Below are 23,135 nucleotides of genomic sequence, written 5' to 3'. Positions count from 1 at the left end.
CTGAGAATTCCCGGCTAATCTGCTCATGAATATTAACAGGGAGCGACCTTTGCCAAAATTCCTCAACAGGGACTGGGATTTTTTTTTTTCCCTAGCGGTGACAGGAAGGAGGGTGGATGGCCAGATCTAGTTACCGGTGAAGAAAAAGCTTGGATCGGTACCCTGAAAGCACATGCCGGTCTCTTTGCCAGATGGGTGCAGGCCCTTCACACGCACACAGTGACTGCCATCAGCAGAGCACATGCCAGGCATGATGGGAAAAAATGCTCAAGTCCCAGAACACAACCGAAATCCAGACAGAATCAAACGCTGTTGAAACGTCCTTTGATTTCTAAGATGTACCTTCAGTCACAGTGAATCAGAAAGCTTCTGTACTGCCCCCCACCCACATACGTTTTTTTCACACGTTTGACTGACAGATGCTTGGATGTGAGATAAAGATAAAAAGTCCCACACAGACTGCAGGGACACCTAGAACGCTTGTGCTAATCTCCTCACCCTCCCCCACGGGCACGCTATCCGAAAGGGCAGCGAAAATAGGAGGGTTCCCCTCACGATGTGTATTGGGGGTTGGGGGCCGGGATGCAGAGGGGGCATCCAGGCTGCAAAGCGGAACGCAGTCTGGCCCGGTTTACTTTCCCCGTTCTTTTGTAGCCAGACTGGTTATACATACAGCCTGTCCCACCTTAACTCGCTCAGTGAGACCACTTTACGAGTTGAACATAGCACATGCCCCTATATGTCATGTTTAAGTGTCATAAATATTTATATACTCTTTATTACCGTTTCTTGCACGATGATCAATGACATCGTAATTTCTAATCTTTGTGTATGACACATGGATCATATAGCTGGAGATTCCCACAGAAATTCTTTCGCTTGACTTTTTTAGTTAGGACGTTCCAACTTAGGATAGACTGTTTCTATAGCCTCTCCATTCAGATTAGGAATGACTTTGAGTGACACTTGAATAAGGGTGGATTACTTCGGTATTTTGATTACTTAAGATCTGCTAGTGTTCAGCCTTATCAGGGCAGGTGTGGCTCCGTGGGATTGGATGCTATGCTGGGATTTGGAAGGTCGCTGGTTGAATCTCCTAGACCTCCTTAACCCTTGAGCCACACCCTTAACCACTTGTTGCTGTCTGACACCATCTGCTAAGTAGATGAAATGTATCTAAGCTCTGATACATCTAAGGATGTGTGGGTTCTGTCCCCTGTTCCCTCCATGGATCTTCTAAGCGATTTTTGATCTGTCGCCATGGACCACCCCCCCCCTTTCCCAGCATCCTTTGTCCCTTCTCTGACAATCCTCTCCCCACTGCTCACTTCTGCTGCCTGCATCCACCAAGTACATCTCAGTGGATAGAGATGAACACAGAACCCTAACGAGGGGGCTTTAGGGGGGTGTCGGCCTTAAATTGAAAAGCTCAGAGGAGCTCCAGTTCTTCTCGTGGTTTCTTTGGTGAGGATTTACTCCTCAGCGGGGCCCTCTTGTGTAAGACCGCTCGGTCGGCATTACCAACGTGATTACCAGAACACAAAGCACCCGGCAAGAGAGAAATCTTTAAATGGTGGGGGCCGTGACACTGCCACATATTGGGAGTTATAAATGGAGCAGGGGCTCAATAAATACTGCATTAACTGCCTCTCATAAAAAAGGAAAGCAGATCCCACAACAGGGCGATGTGGTAATGCGGCCATCTCCATAAAAGGTCTCCTCTTCCTTTCAGAGATTTTAGAGGAAATCCTTTGAAAGGAACTGATACTGGATCGGCGCCCTGGACCTGGGACCTTGACCCAATCAGGCACAAGGAGCACGGGGTGGTTCAGTGGACATGTTTGGTTCTGACGGAGGACACTATCCGTGGGATGGTGAAGATGGTTGAAGAATGATGGTGTGCTTTGTTGCCCTCCTCTGATAAGGTTGAATCAGCCTCCCGAAGGCAATCTTACAGATCCCTGGTCTCTGACAAATGATACATCATTTACGCAACCAGAGCGCTGAGAGTCCGCACCACTCCTGATGAGGACTGAAAGAGCCTAACAGCGCCAAACACCACGGTCGGAAGAGTGTAACAGCACCAAATACCACGGATTGAAGAGTGTAACAGTGCTAAACACCACGGTCTAAATAGTGTAACAGCGCTAAACACCACGGTATGAAGAGTGTAACAGAGCCAAACACCACGGTCTGAATAGTGTAACAGTGCCAAATACCATGGTATAAAGAGTCTAACAGCGCTAAACCCCACGGTCTGAATAGCGTAACAGCGCTAAACACTACGGTATGAAGAGTCTAACAGCGCTAAACACCATGGTCTGAATAGCGTAACAGCACTAAACACCACGGTCTGAATAGTGTAACAGCGCTAAACACCACGGTCTGAATAGTGTAACAGCGCTAAACACCACGGTCTGAATAGTGTAACAGCGCTAAACACCACAGTTTGAAGAGTGTAACAGTGCTAAACACCACGGTCTGAATAGTGTAACAGCGCTAAACACCACAGTTTGAAGAGTCTAACAGCGCTAAACACCGCGGTCTGAATAGTGTAACAGTGCCAAATACCATGGTATAAAGAGTCTAACAGCACTAAACCCCACGGTCTGAATAGCGTAACAGTGCTAAACCCCACGGTCTGAAGAGTGTAACAGCGCTAAACACCACGGTCTGAATAGTGTAACAGTGCCAAATACCATGGTATAAAGAGTCTAACAGCGCTAAACACCACGGTCTGAATAGTGTAACAGTGCAAAATACCATGATATAAAGAGTCTAACAGCGCTAAACACCACGGTCTGAATAGCGTAACAGCGCTAAACACCACGGTCTGAATAGTGTAACAGCGCTAAACACCACGGTCTGAAGAGTGTAACAGTGCTAAACACCACGGTCTGAATAGCGTAACAGCGCTAAACACCACGGTATGAAGAGTGTAACAGTGCTAAACACCACGGTCTGAATAGTGTAACAGCGCTAAACACCACGGTACGAAGAGTCTAACAGCGCTAAACACCACGGTCTGAATAGCGTAACAGCGCTAAACACCACGGTCTGAATAGCGTAACAGCGCTAAACACCACGGTCTGAAGAGTGTAACAGCGCTAAACACCACGGTCTGAATAGCGCAACAGTGCCAAATACCATGGTATAAAGAGTCTAACAGCGCTAAACACCACGGTATGAATAGTGTAACAGTGCAAAATACCATGATATAAAGAGTCTAACAGCGCTAAACACCACGGTCTGAATAGCGTAACAGCGCTAAACACCACGGTCTGAATAGTGTAACAGCGCTAAACACCACGGTCTGAAGAGTGTAACAGTGCTAAACACCACGGTCTGAATAGCGTAACAGCGCTAAACACCACGGTCTGAAGAGTGTAACAGTGCTAAACACCACGGTCTGAATAGTGTAACAGCGCTAAACACCACGGTATGAAGAGTCTAACAGCGCTAAACACCAGGGTCTGAATAGCGTAACAGCGCTAAACACCACGGTATGAAGAGTCTAACAGCGCTAAACACCACGGTCTGAATAGCGTAACAGCGCTAAACACCACGGTCTGAATAGTGTAACAGCGCTAAACACCACGGTATGAATAGCATAACAGCGCTAAACACCACGGTCTGAATAGCGTAACAGCGCTAAACACCACGGTATGAATAGCGTAACAGCGCTAGACACCACGGTCTGAATAGTGTAACATCGCCAAACAACATCCTTCCTATTACAAGCACTGCATCAGTGAATCACACACTGGCCCCTAACTGAGACTCTTCTACTCAGCCCTTGTACAGGTACTGGTCCATATTGTGACAGGCACTGATCTGTATTGATTGAAACCTGAGCAACATAACCGACCCAGCTTTACCAAGCTGATTAGTTTATTAAAGTCCCAAGTATGTAGATTAAAGAACTAGTTAAACACTCCAGATGGTGAAGTCAGTAAAACAGCGGGTTCCGATAAGGTAGAAAGTAAGCTCCTGGTAATACAGAGTGGAAAGGAGAGAATGTTCTACTTGTTTTCTGCTTGATGACAGGAAGTGGAACTGCATTGTGAAAAATCCCTGACCGAGTCAAAATCTGTCCCTCTCTTCTAGATTAAATGTGCATCTCCGTCAGAAGTCGTGTTAAATGGTTCATCTAGTTTAAAGGCCACTTTCTGGCCGTTACTTCGAAGTCGCTTCTATAAGCGGACTAATTTCGGTCTTATCAAAAGATCATTACTTCTTGGGTCTGCATATAACTGGCAGTCCGGTTTAATTACACCTCCCTCTGGTGCATAGGCGTCGCCCGACAAAAGGGACGCTTTCCCTTTAAGAGGGAGGCGGCCATCTGCCCAAACAAAACAAGCAATAAAAGGAGAGATTCCTCAAATGTGGCTCAATCCAAAAGCAGGTATATGAAAAGAAAACATTACTTTATGCCAACAAATGAGTGGAGTGACTCACTAACAGCCCCAATCAGCTGATTTTCCCTGTTGGGCACCCCCCCCCCCCCACACACACACACACACTCACATTGTCCTTTGCAGACGCTGTAGCTGAATCTTACAAATAATCTGCACTGAGGCAATATTACATTTTGCCTTAGTGCTTCCTTCCTAACAGACACTAATGTGAACTGGTACACATATAGGTGGGTTAGGATGCTGTGTCTGTGATCAGAAGGTTGTGAGTTCAAATCCCAGGGTTTGCAGAGTAGTGTCACAACTGGGCCCTCTAAAAAGGTCCTTAACCCTCGGTTGTACCAGGGTGTGCTTGGCCCAGCTTTCTCAATTGTACAGTGCCTGATGTTGCATACATGCAGTCTCACTGCTAGAGTCACCCATCCATTTCACCCATCCACCTTCCAAACACTTACCAGGCTCAAGGGAGGGTGTGGAGCCCATCCCAGGACGGAGTGCACCCTGGATGGGATGCTATGCTATCACAGAGACAACACTTAGTCTAGCTGCATGTCTTTGGACATCAGGAAACCCCACATGAAATGGGATTAACATTCAAACTCCAAACGCAGAGAGAAAAGAGGTGCAAGGAGGTGCAAGGGAACAGAGCCACCATGTCAATAATGAATCTTATATGTAGTACAAATTTAATAATGAATGTATTTAGATTTTCTGGTACCATCACTTATCCTATAAGGCTTATAGTTCTTAAGGGTAAGATGGATCTCTAAGGAAGCTAGCTCAGGTTACACGCTTCACTCTAAGGTACAACAGCAACCCGCTGTGCAATCGATCCTCCATTTATCTGACATTCGGGGACATAGATCTCAGCTTCTGAGCCAAAGACAGCCGGCCCGCATCCCCAGATTCGGAAAGGCGCTTATGTGCTCCGTGGGAAGATCATTACAAACAGGTGAAGAAACATTTTTTTTACTGTGCTGTATATGCAGCAAGCCACCTTCTCTGAACAACTTCAGAAAGCTATGCAAAGACTTTGTTCAAACTCTGCTTTTCTGCTGAGCTTCCACTTGTATCTTTATAAAGCACTAAAGCATTAAATCCTTGCTCTCTGTTAAACAACCACTAGGGTTAATTGTGGAACACAGCCAAAGTCCGTCTATTCGGAAAAGGGGAAACTCCCATCCTTGCTCAAGAATCTCATTTAATATTTCCCTCCCTCTGATGTGCTCAGGCTAGGGCTGCCTACAAATTGCCATGGAGAATCATGTGAGGCCTATTTTCTACATTGAGGAAAAACTTTATCAAGTTATCTAATTTTAAAATGACAACTGGGAGAGTTGAGCCAATTGGGAAAGCTAAGACAAAGGGGATAGCCCTGTCAATAGGGAGAGGTAAGACAATGGGGATAGCCCAGCCAATGGGGAGAGCTAAGATAATGGGGATAGCCCTGTCAATAGGGAGAGCTAAGACAATGGGGATAGCCCAGCCAATGGGGAGAGCTAAGACAATGGAGAGAGCTGAGCCAATGAGGAGAGCTAACACAATGGCGAGAGCCGAGGCAAAGGGGAAAGCTAAAACAAGGAGGATAGCTGAGCCAATGGGGAGAGCTGAGCCAGTTGAGAAAGCTAAGACAATGGGGATAGCCCAGCTAATGGGGAGAGCTAAGACAATGGAGATAGGGGATAGTCCAGCTCATGAGGAGAGCTAAGACAATGGGGATAGGGGATAGCCCAGCTCATGAGGAGAGCTAAGACAATGGGGATAGCTGAGACAACAGACAGAGTTAAGCTAAATGAGTATAACTGAGTAAACAGGAAGAGCTGAGCCTACTGAGACAGCTAAGACAATGGAGGGAGGTCTGAGCCAATGGGGCCAGCTGAGACAAGGGGGAGATCCAAGCCAGTGGGAACAACTAAGAAACCAGGGAGTTGAGCCGATGGAACAAACTAAGCCAAATGGAGACAGCCGTGCCAATGGGAAGATCTGAGCCAATGGGCACAGTTGAGACAAGGGGGAGATCTGAGCCAATGGGGAGAGCTGGGACAAATTGGAGATCTGAGCCAATAAGGATAGTTGAGAGAAGGTGTGAGAGCTGATCCTCACATACATGCATATATCAAAGTCTCTGGTCAGGATAGCTAATAGAGCCACCTGATTGGGGCTGGTCAGTGATCTTCATGCAGGGATTAGGGTGCTTTCTAAGGGCAGTAGCGATGGATAGGGGGTGGGCTGGAGGGGGAACAAGCAACAGAAGAGGGCAAGAAGAAATCTGGAAGAAAAGTGAACATGCAGCAAGTAGCCCCGGGTAAAGCAGACGGTGGCTCCATGAGAAAGTCCAGGCCTGTTCTGCAAAGGCCAGCTGCTGACCGCAGGCAGCCTCCAGACATGTGGGCAGGGAGATGACGGGAAACCCGCCCCCAGTACCGTGATATTTTCTGGCTCCTGTGAGAGGCAAAAGTTGACCCCCTTAGAGAGCTGCAATGTCACCGTGGATGCAAACTATCGATTCGCATGTGTTGTACAACCAGGAACGTACATTCCCGGGACAGTAGCGGCCTCCCTATGCCCTATGGCGGGTGGGGGGGGACTGACGACCCCGGGACGCCCGCTTGCTGTTCCGCAGCTTTCAGGCTGCCACGCCTCCATGCTTCGTGGGAGAATAACCTTCACTTTCTCTGCCCGCTGGCTGTTCTCCACCGTCAACGTGCCGGAGGCTGCCGTGCCAGAAAGGATTGCACCGCGCTGGCGGGCGAAGTGCAGGGGCTGTCAGAAAAAAACCAAACGGCAGTGGGGGGGTGGCACGAGTGATCTCATCGCTGCGGGGGCCGAGGTGACAGTGGCGCTTATGATCGCGTTAGAATCATTAAACCAAGCCAATTTCCACAGAAAATTAGCGCCTCTTCATACGCGTATTTACAGTTGGGTTTTCAACGTCTGCTTCAGAAATGTTGGCCCTCTCGCCACGTCTTCAGATCAAGCCCCCTCCATGGTCGTCTTACAGATGCCTGTCCCAGGTATCTATGGACGTCATGTTGTTCCAGGCAGAATGAACACCCTCAAATGAGACTTACTCCATATTGTATCATGCACAGGAGTAGAGGCTTCAGAGATGGACGGCGTAGGTGCAAGCACGCACCCAATTAATTTTGACACCCTGAGGTGCAGGGGAGGGGGGGGAGGTGTGCCGTTTATGGGCACCGGGTGATCGTGTGTTCGAAATGCGAGGCGGAATGCCCCGGGATGTATCTAAGTGTGACTCCGGTTCCCACGGAAACCAAAATAGCCCCTAACGCAATTCCACAGACGCCGCCTTTCAAACAGCCCCGCCTCTTCCTGTGACTCCAGGCAGCCTGAACCTGAACCTGAACACAGTCAAAACAGCAACCTGGGCAATAATTACACCCTGAATGTAACTTTCGGGCAGCGTGTGGGACAAGCCACTCGCTTGCCGTCCTTCCTGTCCTCATTATTCATACGCGTACCAGGCTAATTATGCATATTTAATACGGCTCAGATTCTTGTAAAACTTTGACAGCTTTCCTTTGACAAATCAGCTCACTGATAAATATGATTATTTTCCCATCCGTACTGATTAAGAATTAATGTGAGATAATGCAAGATTTTGCCATAAAGAGGAATGTGACTGGTCTTGACTATGGGTCTGTAAAGAGGGGCAAGTTTATCATTTCTGGGGCGTCATACAAAAAGTCACCTAATCAGGAGTCCTGGTGGCTCCGATTGCTGCATTCCGTCAGTGGCAAACATCGGTGCCTTTCTCCCGTTGCACCTGGGTTGTGAAGGTTGTGCCCTACAGGGTGGGTCTCCTGAAAGGAGGGGCTGTCACACCAGCCCGATATGTCCATATTAGCAGCTGCTTCAGAAGAGGCCATTCCTATGGATGTTCTTCAGTGTCGTCATCAAACCAGCCCATCTGCTAATCACACGTCTCTCACATTGGAGTGTAAAATGTTTCATTTTTGGTTCTGCTGATCTGTCACCTGTTTTGGATTCTGAGTTATATTTCTTCACAGTAATAGACCTGGAAGGAATGTTGAAGGAGATATGGCCATCCATCCATCCATCCATCCATCCATCCATCCATCCATCCATCCCTTGATCTTCTAACCACTTTTCCTGGTCAAGGTGCCAGGTCCTGAAACCTTTCCCAGGCCCCATAGCAGCACAGAGCCTATGCTGGATGGGATGTGAGGCTTACATGTAGATCACGTTAGACATCGCTGTTCCCTGTCATCCACTTAGGAGCTCTGTTCTCTCAGCCGTCTGTGGCCATGGTTACTGAGAACTTTCCAAAACCATTAAACCACATCAAGGAAGCATGTGTTAAGCTCAAATTAGCACTGACTCATCCGTCACTGACAATCAGCGCAAATTACCGGGCGGTGAGCGATGAGGGATCCTGGGGAAAAGCAAAGGGGAGCGATAAGGGTCCTCTCTGGGGCCCCCTGCTCCCGCGCGGATGCAGACCCCTGGCATGCGAAACAGCCGCGATGTCACAATGTCTGCCGGCATCGTGGCGCCGTTGTCGAGCTATCAAGCTACGGGGTCCAGAGCAAGAAAGAAAAACACATCGGAAGAAAGAGAAGGAGGGTGCAAGGATGGATATAAATACCCGGCACGGGGGCATCTTCGAGGGGACAGAGCGTGCTCATTCTCACTGCAGTGCGACGGGGAGGTTGAGGTTAGCGTTCTGCTGAGAAACGCCCTTCCTCCGGGGCGGCGATAAGGAGCAGGGAGGCAGATGGTACGGCCGGGCTCAGCAGATCCTCGGGCCCCGGTGACCGGAGAGTCACACACCCCTGACCGTCGCTCTATGTGCCAAGTCATCCCACCCACGTCCCCTCAGTGCCGTCCCCGTTAAACCGGCCGCCCCTGCCATCCTGTCGATCCAGCGCTGCTGATCCGAGCAGCACCGCAAAACGGACTTCATCCTTCAGTCCTGAAAAGGGCAGCGATTCCCCAAAGCGCCGTCAGGATTTTGGGAAAAATTGCAACAAGGGGGTACCGTTATGAATCAGTATAGTTACTTGCGATCCCCCCCCCCCCCCCCCCCGCCCCCACAGTGGCACTGCGGATCAACGTGACAGTGACATTATTCCGCAATTAGGGATTTGTTTACAACAGACAACATTGACTAACGAGCAAAATGAACATCAAATCCAAGACGTTTGAGTCCAAAACTCACTCAGAACCTTAAGTTCACCAGCTGTCATTGCTATCTAACATTGCCAATCCGAGGAGCATTTATAACAAAAGCCACGCCCCACGTAATTCCATTATCCAATAAATAATCAAACCTAATTAATTATTCATGATATTAAATGCCCCTCCTGTATTGCAGGGCTCCATTGCTCGTAATGTATTATAGCCCAGTGGCTCTGTTATTTAAACAGAGAAACACTCATTAATCCTCTGAATCAATAAGATTCATGAAAACCTTAGCACCACCCCACAGCCTATTGAACGTGCACAAACCCAATAGACTTCCCAGTGACTTTTATAAACATTCTAAAATCGAACAAATAAAAATTCTGCCGTGAAGATGTTTGTTTCACCCTGCACCTCATGCAATGTTTATTAGATCAAACATGCTCACGATTCAAAGTAGGAATGTTCTCAAATGGTTCTCTGTCAAATGGTTTCAGTTATACACTGGCTAGCCTGCAGATCAGGTATAAAAAATTAATTTGCTTAGTATTTACAATGTCTTATTACTTAATAATCACTTTTGGGGTATGTAATTATTAAGAATATAACCTGAAATTTCCATCTGGATAAATGAAGTGTTTATCCATCCATCTATCTAATACAGGTATCCATCGACTTACACCTGGGTTACACTCTGGTAGTGATGATGTAAATCATTCTGGGTTTGGAGCAGGTTTTAGCTATCGAAAAAAGTTTACTTGTTTTTGAAGGAAGACAGGAATCGGGGCTAAAATACTGGAGGCTGGGCTTAGAATGCTAGGTGCTTTAGCCCCGAGTGATCGGACCTAACGACGTCCATGGTTTGGAGAGGTCTAATAGTGTAACGCAAAATTCAATATCACAGACACTAAGATAAACCTCCACAGAGGCAGCAGAATCTGATTGTTTTGGTTGGCGTACCATGCCACTCGCGTGGTACAATGTGCCCGCTAATGTCCACTGTGTCTACAGACACCTCTCGATAAACTTTATAAAGGCTCTTAAGGGACCTTGGACATAAGTACGATCGGATGTTTCTCGACAGGATATAAGTCGATGGATGATGTGCTTCGTCTCCTTCTTACTCTGGTACCGCCGTGTAGAAATATACCCCTGTGTTTAAAATGGCTGCGTCTTACCCACAAAAGGGGCCCTTTGCATGAGTCTCTTTTTCTCTTTTCCTTTAATATCCGCTTGGTGAGTTTGAATCCATGCAGGCCTGGGCCCAGCTCCATCACAGTCAGAACCCCCCCCCAAGTCCCCCCCAAGCTCTCGGGTACCGGATTCCTTCTCACGGCCCCCGTGTGGCATGGAGCGGGCCGGATGGTTAAACAAATTCGAGCTCATGTCTCGCTCCCCCTTTACAAAGCCAGCTCTCCCCCCCCCCCCCTACTCTCCCCCTCCCCCCTACTCTCCCCCTCCCCCCTACTCTCCCCCTCCCCACCGGCTCTCTTCGCTGCGCCTTAATTGCCGTGCCACCTGTGCAGAGCGTGCTCCGTGTGCCTTAGCCCTGTTCGCCTGACAGCTCAGCCAATTACCTTGACGGCTCTCTGCCAGTCAGGCCTCCCAGGTAACATGGAGCCCCCCCACCGTTTACAACACAGGGGGGATCAAAATACAAAATACAATCCGCACCTGGCTGATGGAAGGCGCACACCAGACCCATGTGCACCCCCAAAATCAGTCTGCGTATGGGGCCACCCTCTGAATCAGACTTAACCACCCACTGCGAAAAACCAAAACAAAACATGAAAGCGATTTATAAACGGCTCACCTGAACCACTCTGTGATGCTGCCAGCGTTTCAAACTCTGCGGTCACCTCCTCCAGCTAAACGCCTTTTTAGTTTGACAGCGGTTTGACAATAAAGCCCGTAATGTGATGGAGCAGAGGCACGATGCGTAGGAGATGCGTCGGCGCGGCTGCTGGGCGGCCGCAGAGAACGTCCCTCCTGTTTATCATCACTTTGATCCGGCCTCGGAAAGCGCCGGCCTGGCGCTTAGTGATAGAGAGCCGCTTCTTCTGCATTAATAGAGACTCTCTGGCTGTGTGCCAGGACTCGGCGGCCCTTACGAACATCATCTCCCCCATTAATTAGTTTTCAACAAGGTGCTACAGTGGGTGGAGCCATATAAATGTGGGCGTGATCAGATGGAACCACAGACGGGGACAAATGGCTCAGGGGGTGTGGCCAAGCTGCTCTTAATGCCTGGCCTCGTTTTACACTCACAGTCTGCCCTTGAATGAGCCAAACCATAACAACTAGCTATTTCTCAAATATACTCCTCAAATATACTCCTCAGATACACTCCTCAAGTATACTCCTGAAATACACTCCGCATGTATACTCTTCAACTGTACCCTCTAAGTATACCCCTTTAAGCCTTTTAGTAATTAATTTAAGCATCCGCATAATGAGGAACTCAAACAGAGTCAATCTTATTGATTTTTGCTCTAAATAAATGATGCTAATTAAAAGCTTGTGGAGATCCAGCACTAATTAATTTGAGACTTTCATTATTTTTTCAATAAATGCACAAAAATCTGCCATTTCCTCTGACTTTTCTCAGAACCAAAACAATCCCACAACACCACAGCCTTTCATGACGGCACGTTTGGTCGAATCGCGCCATACATACTAATAAGAGCAAACAGTAGCATACATCTCCACTTGAATTATTTTTTGCTTTGTTAAGCCATGTTATATGAACCATGATATATATGCTACCTTTATATATTGCTGAGAAATATCTATTTTTGCTGAAGACATTGAAAAATTTAATCTTAGTCTTCTTAAGGCAGGTTAAGTAACCAAGTTAGTTTAATAAATCACGATACCATGCCAAAATTTTACTCCAAAGCTAAGAGAAAGCAGTAACCCCCCACCCCACCACCCCCACCCCCCCCCCCAGTTGTGATGGTGATGTCAGAAGGAGTGAAGAGGATCTGGTACCCTTGACGATCTGATCCTGCCATTGCTCCTTCTCCGTGGCCTGTGTAATCAGTGCCCTGTTTTGTTCCCCTTAATTCCTGCTCATTCTAATCCCCAAACCTGTAATCTCATCCCCTGTAATCACTTCTGCCGTTCAGCGTTGACATATCAGTTTCACAGCCCCCCCTCCCCCCACTAGTTTGTATCACAGTCGCCGAACCTCATGCCGGTATGACCCTGACAAGATAAACTTTTATAAATAAACTTTGTCAGCTTGTTCTGCGGGTGACCATGGCAGCTCAGTGGGTGGTGCTGTTGCCTCACACATCCATGGTTAGGGGTCTGAAACCCACCTCTGCTGAGTGTGACTTCATTCTCTCCCGGGGCTGAGCAGGATTTCCTGCCCCGCAGCCCAGAGTCAAGCGGATAGGCTAACTGCTGTCTCTAAATTGCCTGTAGTGTATGTGGGATTGATGGATGGATGGATGGATGGATGGATGGAAACATCCCGCATTCCTGTTCTGTAGAGGCTGTGCATTCCAACCCATTTATCCTTAATACTCTCGTATCTTTCCTGCAGTTCACATCCAGTTTTGCTTAGGAGTTTCTGCAGGACACGCTTGACCAGTCGCTATAGAGCCAGCTGGAAAATCCGCCCCTAATCCTCAGTTATAGTCCATGTCTGGGGTGCAATCAGCCAGAGAAGGCCCCCGAGAGACAGACGCCATCCAGCAGGCCGGCCCCTGCCTATCCCGGGCGCTGGGGCACCTCCAGGCACGGAGAAGATTAGCTTCAAACAAAACCTTTTTTTGTGTCAACTGTCTCAAAGGTGTTGTTTGGGATTACGGAGGGAATGATGGGAGCTACAGAAGATGAGATGAGGTCGTCATGCATCTCCTCTCGGGGCTCGTCCAGCGGGATTAAAAAAAAAAAAAAAAGGAAACGCTGTGAGAAAGTGAAACAATTTGGGGTTTAAAAGTACTTGGAGGGAATCTGGGAGGACAAACATGACATTTCAGGGGTTTGATGTTGCACCTGCAGTGAAAACTAGTCCAGGGCCAATGAGGGGCAATTCAACTAAACATAATTCTAACAGCCAGGGCCAAGTCAAAGGTGAAGACTGGGCAGTAATCTCTTCCTCGATATTCTGCCTAAAATATCTCCAGGAACAAGGTAAAACAGCGTCCAGGAAGTCACAAAGAACACCTACCTGACTAACTAGCTGAAGTCAGTGATTGGCTCCAAAATGATAAGGACGATTAGCAGGAAAGGGAATGCAATGTAGACCAGTATAAGAGAATCCAGAGCTCACTGAGAAGGACAGGAATGCCTGCCTGTTTGTTAAAAGCCACCTGAATGTTTCCGGAATAATGATGTACCGTCGAATGAGTCCACAGTCGGGTTCTTCTGCTGACATGAGCCCCGTTGTGTCTGGTGAAACCCAAACACTGCATTCTGCACAAAGAACGTCATTCCACTGTGCAATCACAGAGACAGATGTCACGGTTTGGACATCTTCTACAGCGTCGGACCACAAAAGCTTGAAGAAACCATATATTCTGCCCTACAGCGCAAAAAAAAAAAGCAAAGACTATAGGAGAACACCAGGCCTGTCTGGGAGCAGAATGCCAATGTTCGGCCGGGTCAGCAAGACTAGACATACGTCTACGTCTGAATCACAGAGGAACAAGGAGATATTCTGGCCTGGTCAACACCCAGACTTTGGGTGGCTCAGAATGAGCAGTTGGTTTTTGAAAACCCCGAAATGTCACTGAGTTTTAAGCACCACAGGGCCAAAACTCCCCCAAGGTATTCTGCCAGACTGACTGATAATTACAGCAGTTGCTTGTAACAGTGGCTGCAGAACGTTGTTTTAACCAGTTGTGGGGAGTGTGAGCGAGCGGTGACCATTTCCACACTGCCCCTGGGTGTTGCACTGAAAATTAAATGTAATTGCATTAAATGATCTCAAATAGTATCAAATCTCATTACTTCATCACTCGGGTTCTGTTTCATGAAGTTTTTGTTGAAGATGTGGTAGTATTCAATTAGGCTGAAAGTGCGATAAAATGGAAATATCCATATAGTACTGAAATTATTTTTATGGTATTGAAATTGATGAAAGATAATAGTGTCACTACTGGTGTAATATCAAATAAATATCCAAACTTAGACAGACTGCTACATGCAAGATACTGCGCAGTAGTACAGAGATGTTTGACTATTTATGAGCCAGATGAAAAGGCTGCTGTGTGTGATATTCAAAGCCAGAGTAGGTGGACTTTTCTGTGTAACCTGGGGATTAGATCCCACACATGGGTGAGGAGCAGGGAGTCGGCAAAGGTCCCTCAAGATGCGCCAACCTTGTTGATCAGTAGGCAGCATCGCCAACATTCTTCCCTCCAAAGAACGCCTGAGTATAGAGGAACGAATGAGGCCGTGATATGAACACTTGGCATTGCTGAACCTCAGCTTCCTTCGACAGTCTGCTCTTGACGTGGCCACAAAGGGATCTCACCTGATTAACTCTGACAAATCGCCCCTTTCTCTACTGGCCGTAGGGTCGCATAGAAGAGAACATGCCACGGAGAGGGTTTACCCAACACGACGGCAAGGACAGCATGTCAGCATAACATTCTGTAAGTATTTCGAGCAGGCTTCAGGATAAGTCCGGCCAATATGGTCCACAGGCAGCAGATGCACGAGTCGTCTCAGAGTTCAACACTGGCAATTAGCCTCTCTGATCAAGAAGACGGAAATATCCCCCTTGGCGGGAAAACAGACGCGGCTTGGCGCGGCAAGGTGTTCGGCGTGTGATCTGAGTTTAAAGCCCACCAGACCATCTGTTAACGGGAGCTCTTCGGAGAGGAGGTGCTATCTGACAACTTGGAGATCCGACTTCCCCTATCGCTCCGACGGGGAACGTCCCTGTGCTCCGCGACTCGGGAAGCTGTGATTGGCAGTTGCTATTTTTAGGATGCAGGAGCAGGACACAAATGGTGAGGTATTCACCGTGGAAACGGTGAGAATAGTGAGCCGGACCGACATCTCTCGTTCGGCGAACTGACATTTGGTGTCGTCAACAGCGTGTGAACAAGGACTGGCTGATAACGATTGTGTGAATGCGCAGTATAATTACCGTACTTGAGCGCAGTTTAACGACTGTGAAAAATGTATCTCAGGGGCTTCATGCACCCTGGATTCTAATTATCGGACGCATCTACGTTAGATTGGTTTGAGTGAGGGATACGTGCATCATGTCGGAATTCATTTCAACGAGAGACACACTCTCGACGTGAACTCCCAGGTTAACGAGGAATTGTTCTACTTGCTATTTACTCATAGTGAAGCATTACGAAACATCCGTAAACGGCCTCGTCTCGTACAGAAATTGAGATAAATGGTTTGGCTAAGAGGACAAGCCATGAGCAGTCAAAGGGCTTTGCGCTCACACAAGTGGCAACTTCTCGCACCAACTTTCGCAAGCCGGCTCTCAGCTTCTCCGTAGCCTATCTCTTGACACCAGGGGCCGGAATACGTTAAGCAGTACCAAAACATACTGATGCCCAAAAATAGAATTATGGGGGAGGTGGGGGGGTGGTTTATTTTTAGGTCACCGTGACGGGATCTTTCTGAGCTGAACATGTACCGTAGGGCATCAGCTTCCCACCGATGGAAGAACCCAAAAAATTGGGCCGTGAAGATGCCGGCCTCAATGTTTTCTTCCGTGTTCCTGCTATCGGTGGGTTGGACGCTGCTCTGTGCCCCGGCCGACGTGCAGGAGCTGGGAGGAGGGGCTACTCTGACCTGGCAAAGGTCGGCAAAGGACAAGAAGGAAACCGATGCAGATGGCAGGAAGACGAAAAAACAAAAAACGAGAAGGAGATAGGGAGCTGGCACGTTGATGGCGTTCTCGCAAACCGTTACCCGAATCTCGGGGAGAGCTAATGCCACACCGAAAGACTGCGAGGGCCGGTTATGCGGGCTGTCGCTCTCCTGGGGGCGGCAGCCCCTGCGCTCTTCTGAGTTCCCGGGAAATGGCCGCTACTCTTGCCGTGCCTAATTTCGCCTCCTCTCCCGGCTCAAATTGGACCCTGGAGCCAGAGGGCCAACAGCTCACTGGGAGTGGCCCGGCCGCGATTCCGGGAGTACAGCGAGGCACAGATCTAGTTTGGCCTGGAAATGCATTTCACGGGGAAAGTACAGAGGTCATGCAGTCCTACAGCATGAAACACGGTCACAGATGTCCTATATTCATATGTTTATATATGCATTTAGACTCTTATATGTGTGTGTGTGTGTGTATATATATACATCTCCAGTGTCAGCCCAAATGCCCTGGCTGCCCCCAGGACAGGCCCCAGGCTCCCCAGGACCCTGAACCGGCTAAGCAGTTACAGAAGATGGATGGACAGATAGATGCTTATTACAGGTACTGTGTGCAGCCCAGTTTATTCCTGCGATTTCTGCTTTCCAAGAACAGTATCCTGTGCTACACCACGCACATCAAGCATCAAGACTTCTGGGTATATAAATCGCTATGAGGTTAATGGCTTCGTTTTATTCAGGTTTCTGTTCACCTGTAATGAGTCAGAAGAGGGGCGTCAGAGGAGAGGCTGGTGCGTCGGGAGCCGCGTCGCAGCGCGGTAGAGTGACACACAGGGGGCGTCGCTGTCAGTCACTCTATATCCCGGTGGGGGGGGGAAGGGGGGTGCAATTCACAAATAGCCTGACAGCCAAGCTGACACTGACGCTGTACTGCCCCCAGTCACTCCAGAGGGGTGAGACGACGAGAAGGGCGGTCTAGAGATCCAAGACAAAAATGAATGCTGTCCTGCAAAGACAAAGGGCCTTAAGATGGGGGGGGGGGGGCGAGTGGGGGGGGGGGGGAGCAGGCCCTGTAAAGTAAATCTCCTCACTGTGAGAGCAGCATTGTCTAACACTGCCCGGGGGGAGGACAGAGGCGCTGACATAGTGTTTTTGGTCGAGGTGGCACCGCTTCCGTGGGAGTGATGGGGGGGGGGGGGGCGATTTAAAATCCAAGCATGAACTCACGGTGGGGGGTACCTTCCCACTGACACAGTCGTATTTCAGGGCCACCGTTTGGCACTGTCACCAAATGGCCGGTCGTTTATGGGGGGAGCACAGAGGGTTCCTCAGCCAGACCTGGCAAACCGATCACAGGGTTGGTGCCATCAGAGCACGGCAAGGTCACTCTGGAAATATTCCTTCAGGAGACTTTAGGGAGGGGGCACATATTTTCTGTGAGCTGTAACTGCACGGTTTAAGATGACTGATAAGTGCACATTGAGTGTGTATAAACGACAAATTAACAATATGATTAAGGGCAGTCTAAATGTGACTAACTGCAGCATGTTCTGTCAGTGGCTAAAGTCTCCTGTAATGGATGGACACTCTGTCCAGAATGTCCCCTGCCCGATGTCCTGTGCCTGCGACTGACAGGGCTCAAAGTGCAGCGACACCAGCGGGAGCCGAGGCAGCCGGTGCCTGCCGGACGGAGCCCCATGGCCGCGCTGGCCGGCTCGCCGCAGCCCGCTGGGCTCGCTTACGCCTGCCCGCCGTGTGAAAAAGGGCCACTTAAACGCAGCTGAGCTCTCAGCGTCGCAGCTGGGCAGTGCTGTCACCCCACGCTGGCATTGGGGAAGGAAAGAGAGCGCTTTAAAAGCAAATAAAAAGGTCAGGTTCCGAGGATGAAAAGACCGCGTCCGCGCTCCACTGGGTTGTAAAAATGCAGCCTGTGTTTCACATTAGAAAATTGTTTTAAAGCGCCATTGATTTAGACATTATCTAACGGTTTTTTGAACACACCGAGACAGAAAAACAACATGAACTACCCAATCGCCCAAGGAAACATTATTAACATTTTAGGATATTATATATGAATACATCATGAATGGTATGACGGAAATAACTGATTAGTATAGCAGTTCATTGATTTATTGAAGGGTTTAGTTACCTGTAAATCGGAGTTGAAAACCCATTTTTATGTTGGTTATTGTTCAACAAGCCTTTTACATAAACTTCTATAAGGTCCCGTGCTTCGTTTCTAACCCATAGGTACCACTACACCACCCACGGAGCTCCTATGTATTAATCGTGTAATATCCACGTATAAACCTTATATATGTAAAGCCAAGTAAATATGTCCCTGTGCTGTTTATAATATCTTTGTAACAGTATTCTCTTGCACCCTGCTTTCCATTCAGTTTGTCACACTGTATACCTTTGTTCCAAGATTGCACCCAACACTAACAAACTGAACACGAATACGTGTCTATTTCGTAGCAAATGTCGCAAGTGAATGATGTTAGTGTATTTAAAGGAAAGGTGTGCGTTTTTTTTTTAATTAAAATGCTACATAGGAAATGTTAGAATGTTACGTTAGACTGAAAGCCCCAGCAGGGCGGGTTCACGCGCCGCTTTCCATTTCAGCACCACGTCTCTCTGTGAACTAACTCCGAAGATGCTGATCGGAAGCCGCGGTTCTCTTTTGCTTTTCCCCGGCATTACATCGCTTCTGTATTCTCGATACCTGACATTTCCGTCCGTCTCTTAAGTCCCTAACACTTTCACCGAATGTATCAGCTTTAGCCATAAAGACTTCGTGGTCGCTCAGGCTCGGAAACGATCAAAGTCGGGCAAAACTAAAAAAAAAAAATTTAAACGTTGTCTGGCAAAATCATGACTAACCAACTTCTAGCCACACATAGACAGTATTTATTCCTATGGTGCCTAGATTCCTGGGTCTTGATGAACAGTAAGAAATGCCGACAGTAAAGCGTACCCAACACAAACAACGATACCGCGCGGGTCCAACGCTGACAATATGAAAAATGTCCCAGCTGGATGTTATTTTAAAATCTGCATGACAGCAAAATTTAATAACTTTCTGCTGTTGCAATTAAACTACAACTGAACCAATATCCCGACTGATTCTGCCATATAATTACATATTCATGCCTTTGTATTTTCTATTGTGACAAACCATAGGTTATAGAGCACAGTCTACCGAGGGCTGCATCATTATTGTGACTGCTGCTGTTGTAATGTAACTGTTGTAATATAACTAATACACGCGCTCTGTTTTATAATTATTATTTTCTTATCGTTATTTATTTCCACACTTGGCATTGCCATGCGGCGTCGCCTTAACGTCCATTTCCCACCAGCATTTCCTGGATTTTTTTTGTCCGATAAATGAGCGATTAAGGAAGCATGCCCTTACCGTCCACAGCCATGGAGGGTGGGAGAGAGGATCCGTCAGCGGTCGCCTTCAGAAACGGCCCCCCATGCTTGCGAGGTGCAACCCGGCGGCGTTCAAAGCGACCCGACGCTCCACGAACTGGGCTGTGCGAGACTGACTTACTAGCGACTCCTCTCCGCCCGGATCGCTGTCATCTGGGGGAGAGGGGGATGAGGGGGAAGGGGGGCGAGCTGCCGGAAACGCGGCGCCTTCAATCCCCTCCCCTGTATACCTTGATCACCCGAACCGCTGCCGGGCGGGCAGAGATACAGCGTCCTGCGGCGTACTCACCGTGTAAATGTGTGGGGCAGAGGTGTCGTCATGTAATCTGTACTGACATTATGAAATTGTCTTACAAATAATATAACACCTCCCAACTAATAATTAATTTTGTAATAATGTAATAGAAGTAATTGATTTGATTTAGAGACATCTAATTGCCGATAATAGCGCATAAAATGCGTAATTATATGCCTCGAAATCAAATTAATCACATATTTTCCAGGATAATTTTACCCATTTAGGTAAGGCGGATGTTTCCTGAAGCAATTTGGGTTAAATATTTGGCCTAGAGATTTTATCCTTATTTGACATTTGGCCAAAAATGCAATATTAACTAATATTTAAACTGAATAGATTTGCCTTATAAACTCCAGGGCTGGTCAATCCTATAGGCGACATAGGCGAGTGCCTAGAGCACCAACATCTGAAGGGGTGCCGACTTGCCAGCCAGTTTCACTTTGCCTCCAATGGGGGGCGTCAGTGAAGATTCTCACATAGGGCGACACTTCAGCTTGGACCATTGCTATTCATATTATTAATACCCATCCTGTTTCATAACCACTTATCCAGTATGGAGTCACAGTTCATCTGGAACTTGTGTCCCAGGAAACACAAGGCAGTGGGCAGGGGTCACCCTGGATGGGATGCCAGTCCATTGCAGGGGACACGCTGGGTGGGATGCCAGTCCATTGCAGGGGACACGCTAGATGGGATGTCAGGCTATTGCAGGGGTCACTGCTACACTAAGGCACATTTCTGAGACACGGTATCACCTGACCGCGCCTTTTTCCACATTTGGGGAGGAAATATGAGGGCCGAGAAGGAATCTGCACATGGGGAGGACATGCAAAATCTGCAGGCAGAAAGATACGCCACTGTTCATGAAAGAACATTATGTCAAATATAATGACACTAAAGGTGAAAATACAGCGTTTTACCACTGAGGTCTCCCACCTTAAGTGTTTCAGGTTTAATTCTACAGAAGTGTGTGGAGGGATTTCATTACTGCTCATCATCATCCTCTGGATTTCTCTCGGCATCCAAAGATGTGCTTTACGTGAACTGGTATGTGTATGAGAAGATAAACATTACTGAGCCTAGCAGAAAATCAATAGAATGGCAAGTAGCGGCGGGATTTGAACCCACACCCCCAAGACAACTGGAATCTAACTCCAGCACCTTGGACCACTCCGCCACAGCTCGCATCTCCCCATAGACACCACTCCAGCTGTCGATTGTTTCATACCCTCTCCTTCTCAACATAGTCTCCTGTGATCCAGCATTAGAGAAACAAGCAAAATAGATTTCTTGGTTCTGAATGGTCAGGAGGTAATTGCATTAATGTATTATATGATTGTAACATCTCTCAGCCTCCTGTGAAATTGGTAACTTCAGGATTAAAGAGTTCAAATGTTTCCTGGGTATTCAAGCCAACTGACTGGGCATAATAGGTCTCCTTTATTCAGTGTCTCGGAAAATTCAGGTATTATAGAAAAGCCCCTTTTCACTCACCCTGCTTGCTGAATGGGATGTTGAGTCCACTTACCATCCAGTGCGTCAGTCGTTTCGCTTTTGTTCAGTCTGTTTGGTACCGAGTGCTTGGGAGACCAGGAAACAGACATAGGTGTTACATCCCTGTGACTGCGTAGGGAGAGAAGGGCGTAACGTGCAACACGACGACGGGGGTAGAAAAGCAAACAAAAGGCAAGGCAAAAGTTACATATACAGTACGGCCTGATTTAATGCCACCTATAGGACATTTTACAGCATAGTTACAATATTTTGCAACACTGTAAATACACTGTAACCATCCCCAAGCCCAGTTGGATTGCAGGCGGCATCAAAGAAAATAATGACAGTACAAAAGAACCTTTCTTCTCTAAAGTTTAAATTCTTCTCTTCGACTAACAGACTTCAGGGAAAGCAAACGAAATAAAACGAGACACCCTGTCTACCTGAAGATAAAACACTGAGGCCGTACCCACCTCTAGTCTAGTGTGGCTACACAGCCAACGTCTGGCACTGTGCCGGGGTGGATTTGACCACAGATGGGCAAATTTTATCCTGACCCCTACCCCAGGCAACAGGTATAAATATCCGAGGAACTTTCTTGAATAAAAACTGTGCCCAGGCAGGTCAGCATAAATACATGTGTGCACAGAGCACAGATAATCACAGAGCATCGATGAGCATAGATAATCACAGGGTACAGATGAGCATAGATATGCACACAGCAGCAAGGCAAGGGGGTGCTGTAAGTTTTTTTCTTTCTAGCTGGTTGATGGCATCCTGGGGGCAGGGCCAGAAGCAATTAACCAACCCAGGTCTTCGGTGCTCAGGATACAGGTGTGCAGAAGCTTACCAGGAGGGGAAGATTGTAACAAAGGGCACATGCACATACTCCCCTTTTACCAAACCAAAGTCTGTAACCTCCCTTTGTCTGGCCGGACAGGAACAACGAAGACTTTGAGATGTACGTGTAGTGAAGATACAGGGGCTCGTGACATGGAAAAACACCTAAGATCCTAACAAATCTCACAAGGATTTGTGTTTGATATTTTTTCTAGTATTGAGATTGGCTACTGATGTATGAAAAATAGTAGTTATATGATAATAGGCTGCAGCTCTGTGCATTTACCGTCAGCTGGTGCGTTCGGTGTTTACAGAAGACGACACAAAGCTTTTAGGTATGACGTGCTCAGTGTCTGTGTTGGCGAACGTCCAGCTATGAGGACGGTATGCGCAGCTGGCTCTCTGGTACCCAAAATGCCAACTGGCCAGCGCTGCATAATCAGGGCTATTTTTGGACATTGGGAGAAAGCCGGATATCAGCTGTGATGCTTGATCCGGGCTGGGGACTTGCACAAGGCAAAATGAGCAGAAAAGACAGGCATTAAGAACAGCACACAATCAAAGCAGCCTCTGAAGTCTTCAGAAAGGGAGCCTGTTTCTTTGAGGTCAAGTGCTGGAAAACAGCCCCGCCAACTCGTCGTTCTTTGTACTTTAAACTGCACTTTTTTATTTGTTCCAGCCCTGGG

General features: G+C 47.8%; 1 protein-coding gene across 1 annotated transcript in view; it reads right to left on the bottom strand.

Annotated features, from left to right (window-relative positions):
* The window catches only part of samd10b (sterile alpha motif domain containing 10b), a 43,090-nt gene extending 23,138 nt beyond the window's left edge, over positions 1–19,952 (bottom strand). The window contains exon 1 of the mRNA XM_048983633.1: positions 19,798–19,952. Within this exon, the coding sequence (XP_048839590.1) occupies positions 19,798–19,810 (13 nt within the window). The 5' untranslated portion in view covers positions 19,811–19,952. The remainder of the gene's footprint in view (positions 1–19,797) is intronic.
* Positions 19,953–23,135: the final 3,183 nt, after the last annotated feature.

Source organism: Brienomyrus brachyistius, chromosome 18 (assembly GCF_023856365.1).
Source record: "Brienomyrus brachyistius isolate T26 chromosome 18, BBRACH_0.4, whole genome shotgun sequence".
Classification (NCBI taxonomy): domain Eukaryota; kingdom Metazoa; phylum Chordata; class Actinopteri; order Osteoglossiformes; family Mormyridae; genus Brienomyrus; species Brienomyrus brachyistius.
Note: the sequence above shows the minus strand (reverse complement) of the source record. Positions and strands in the feature narration are given on the sequence as shown.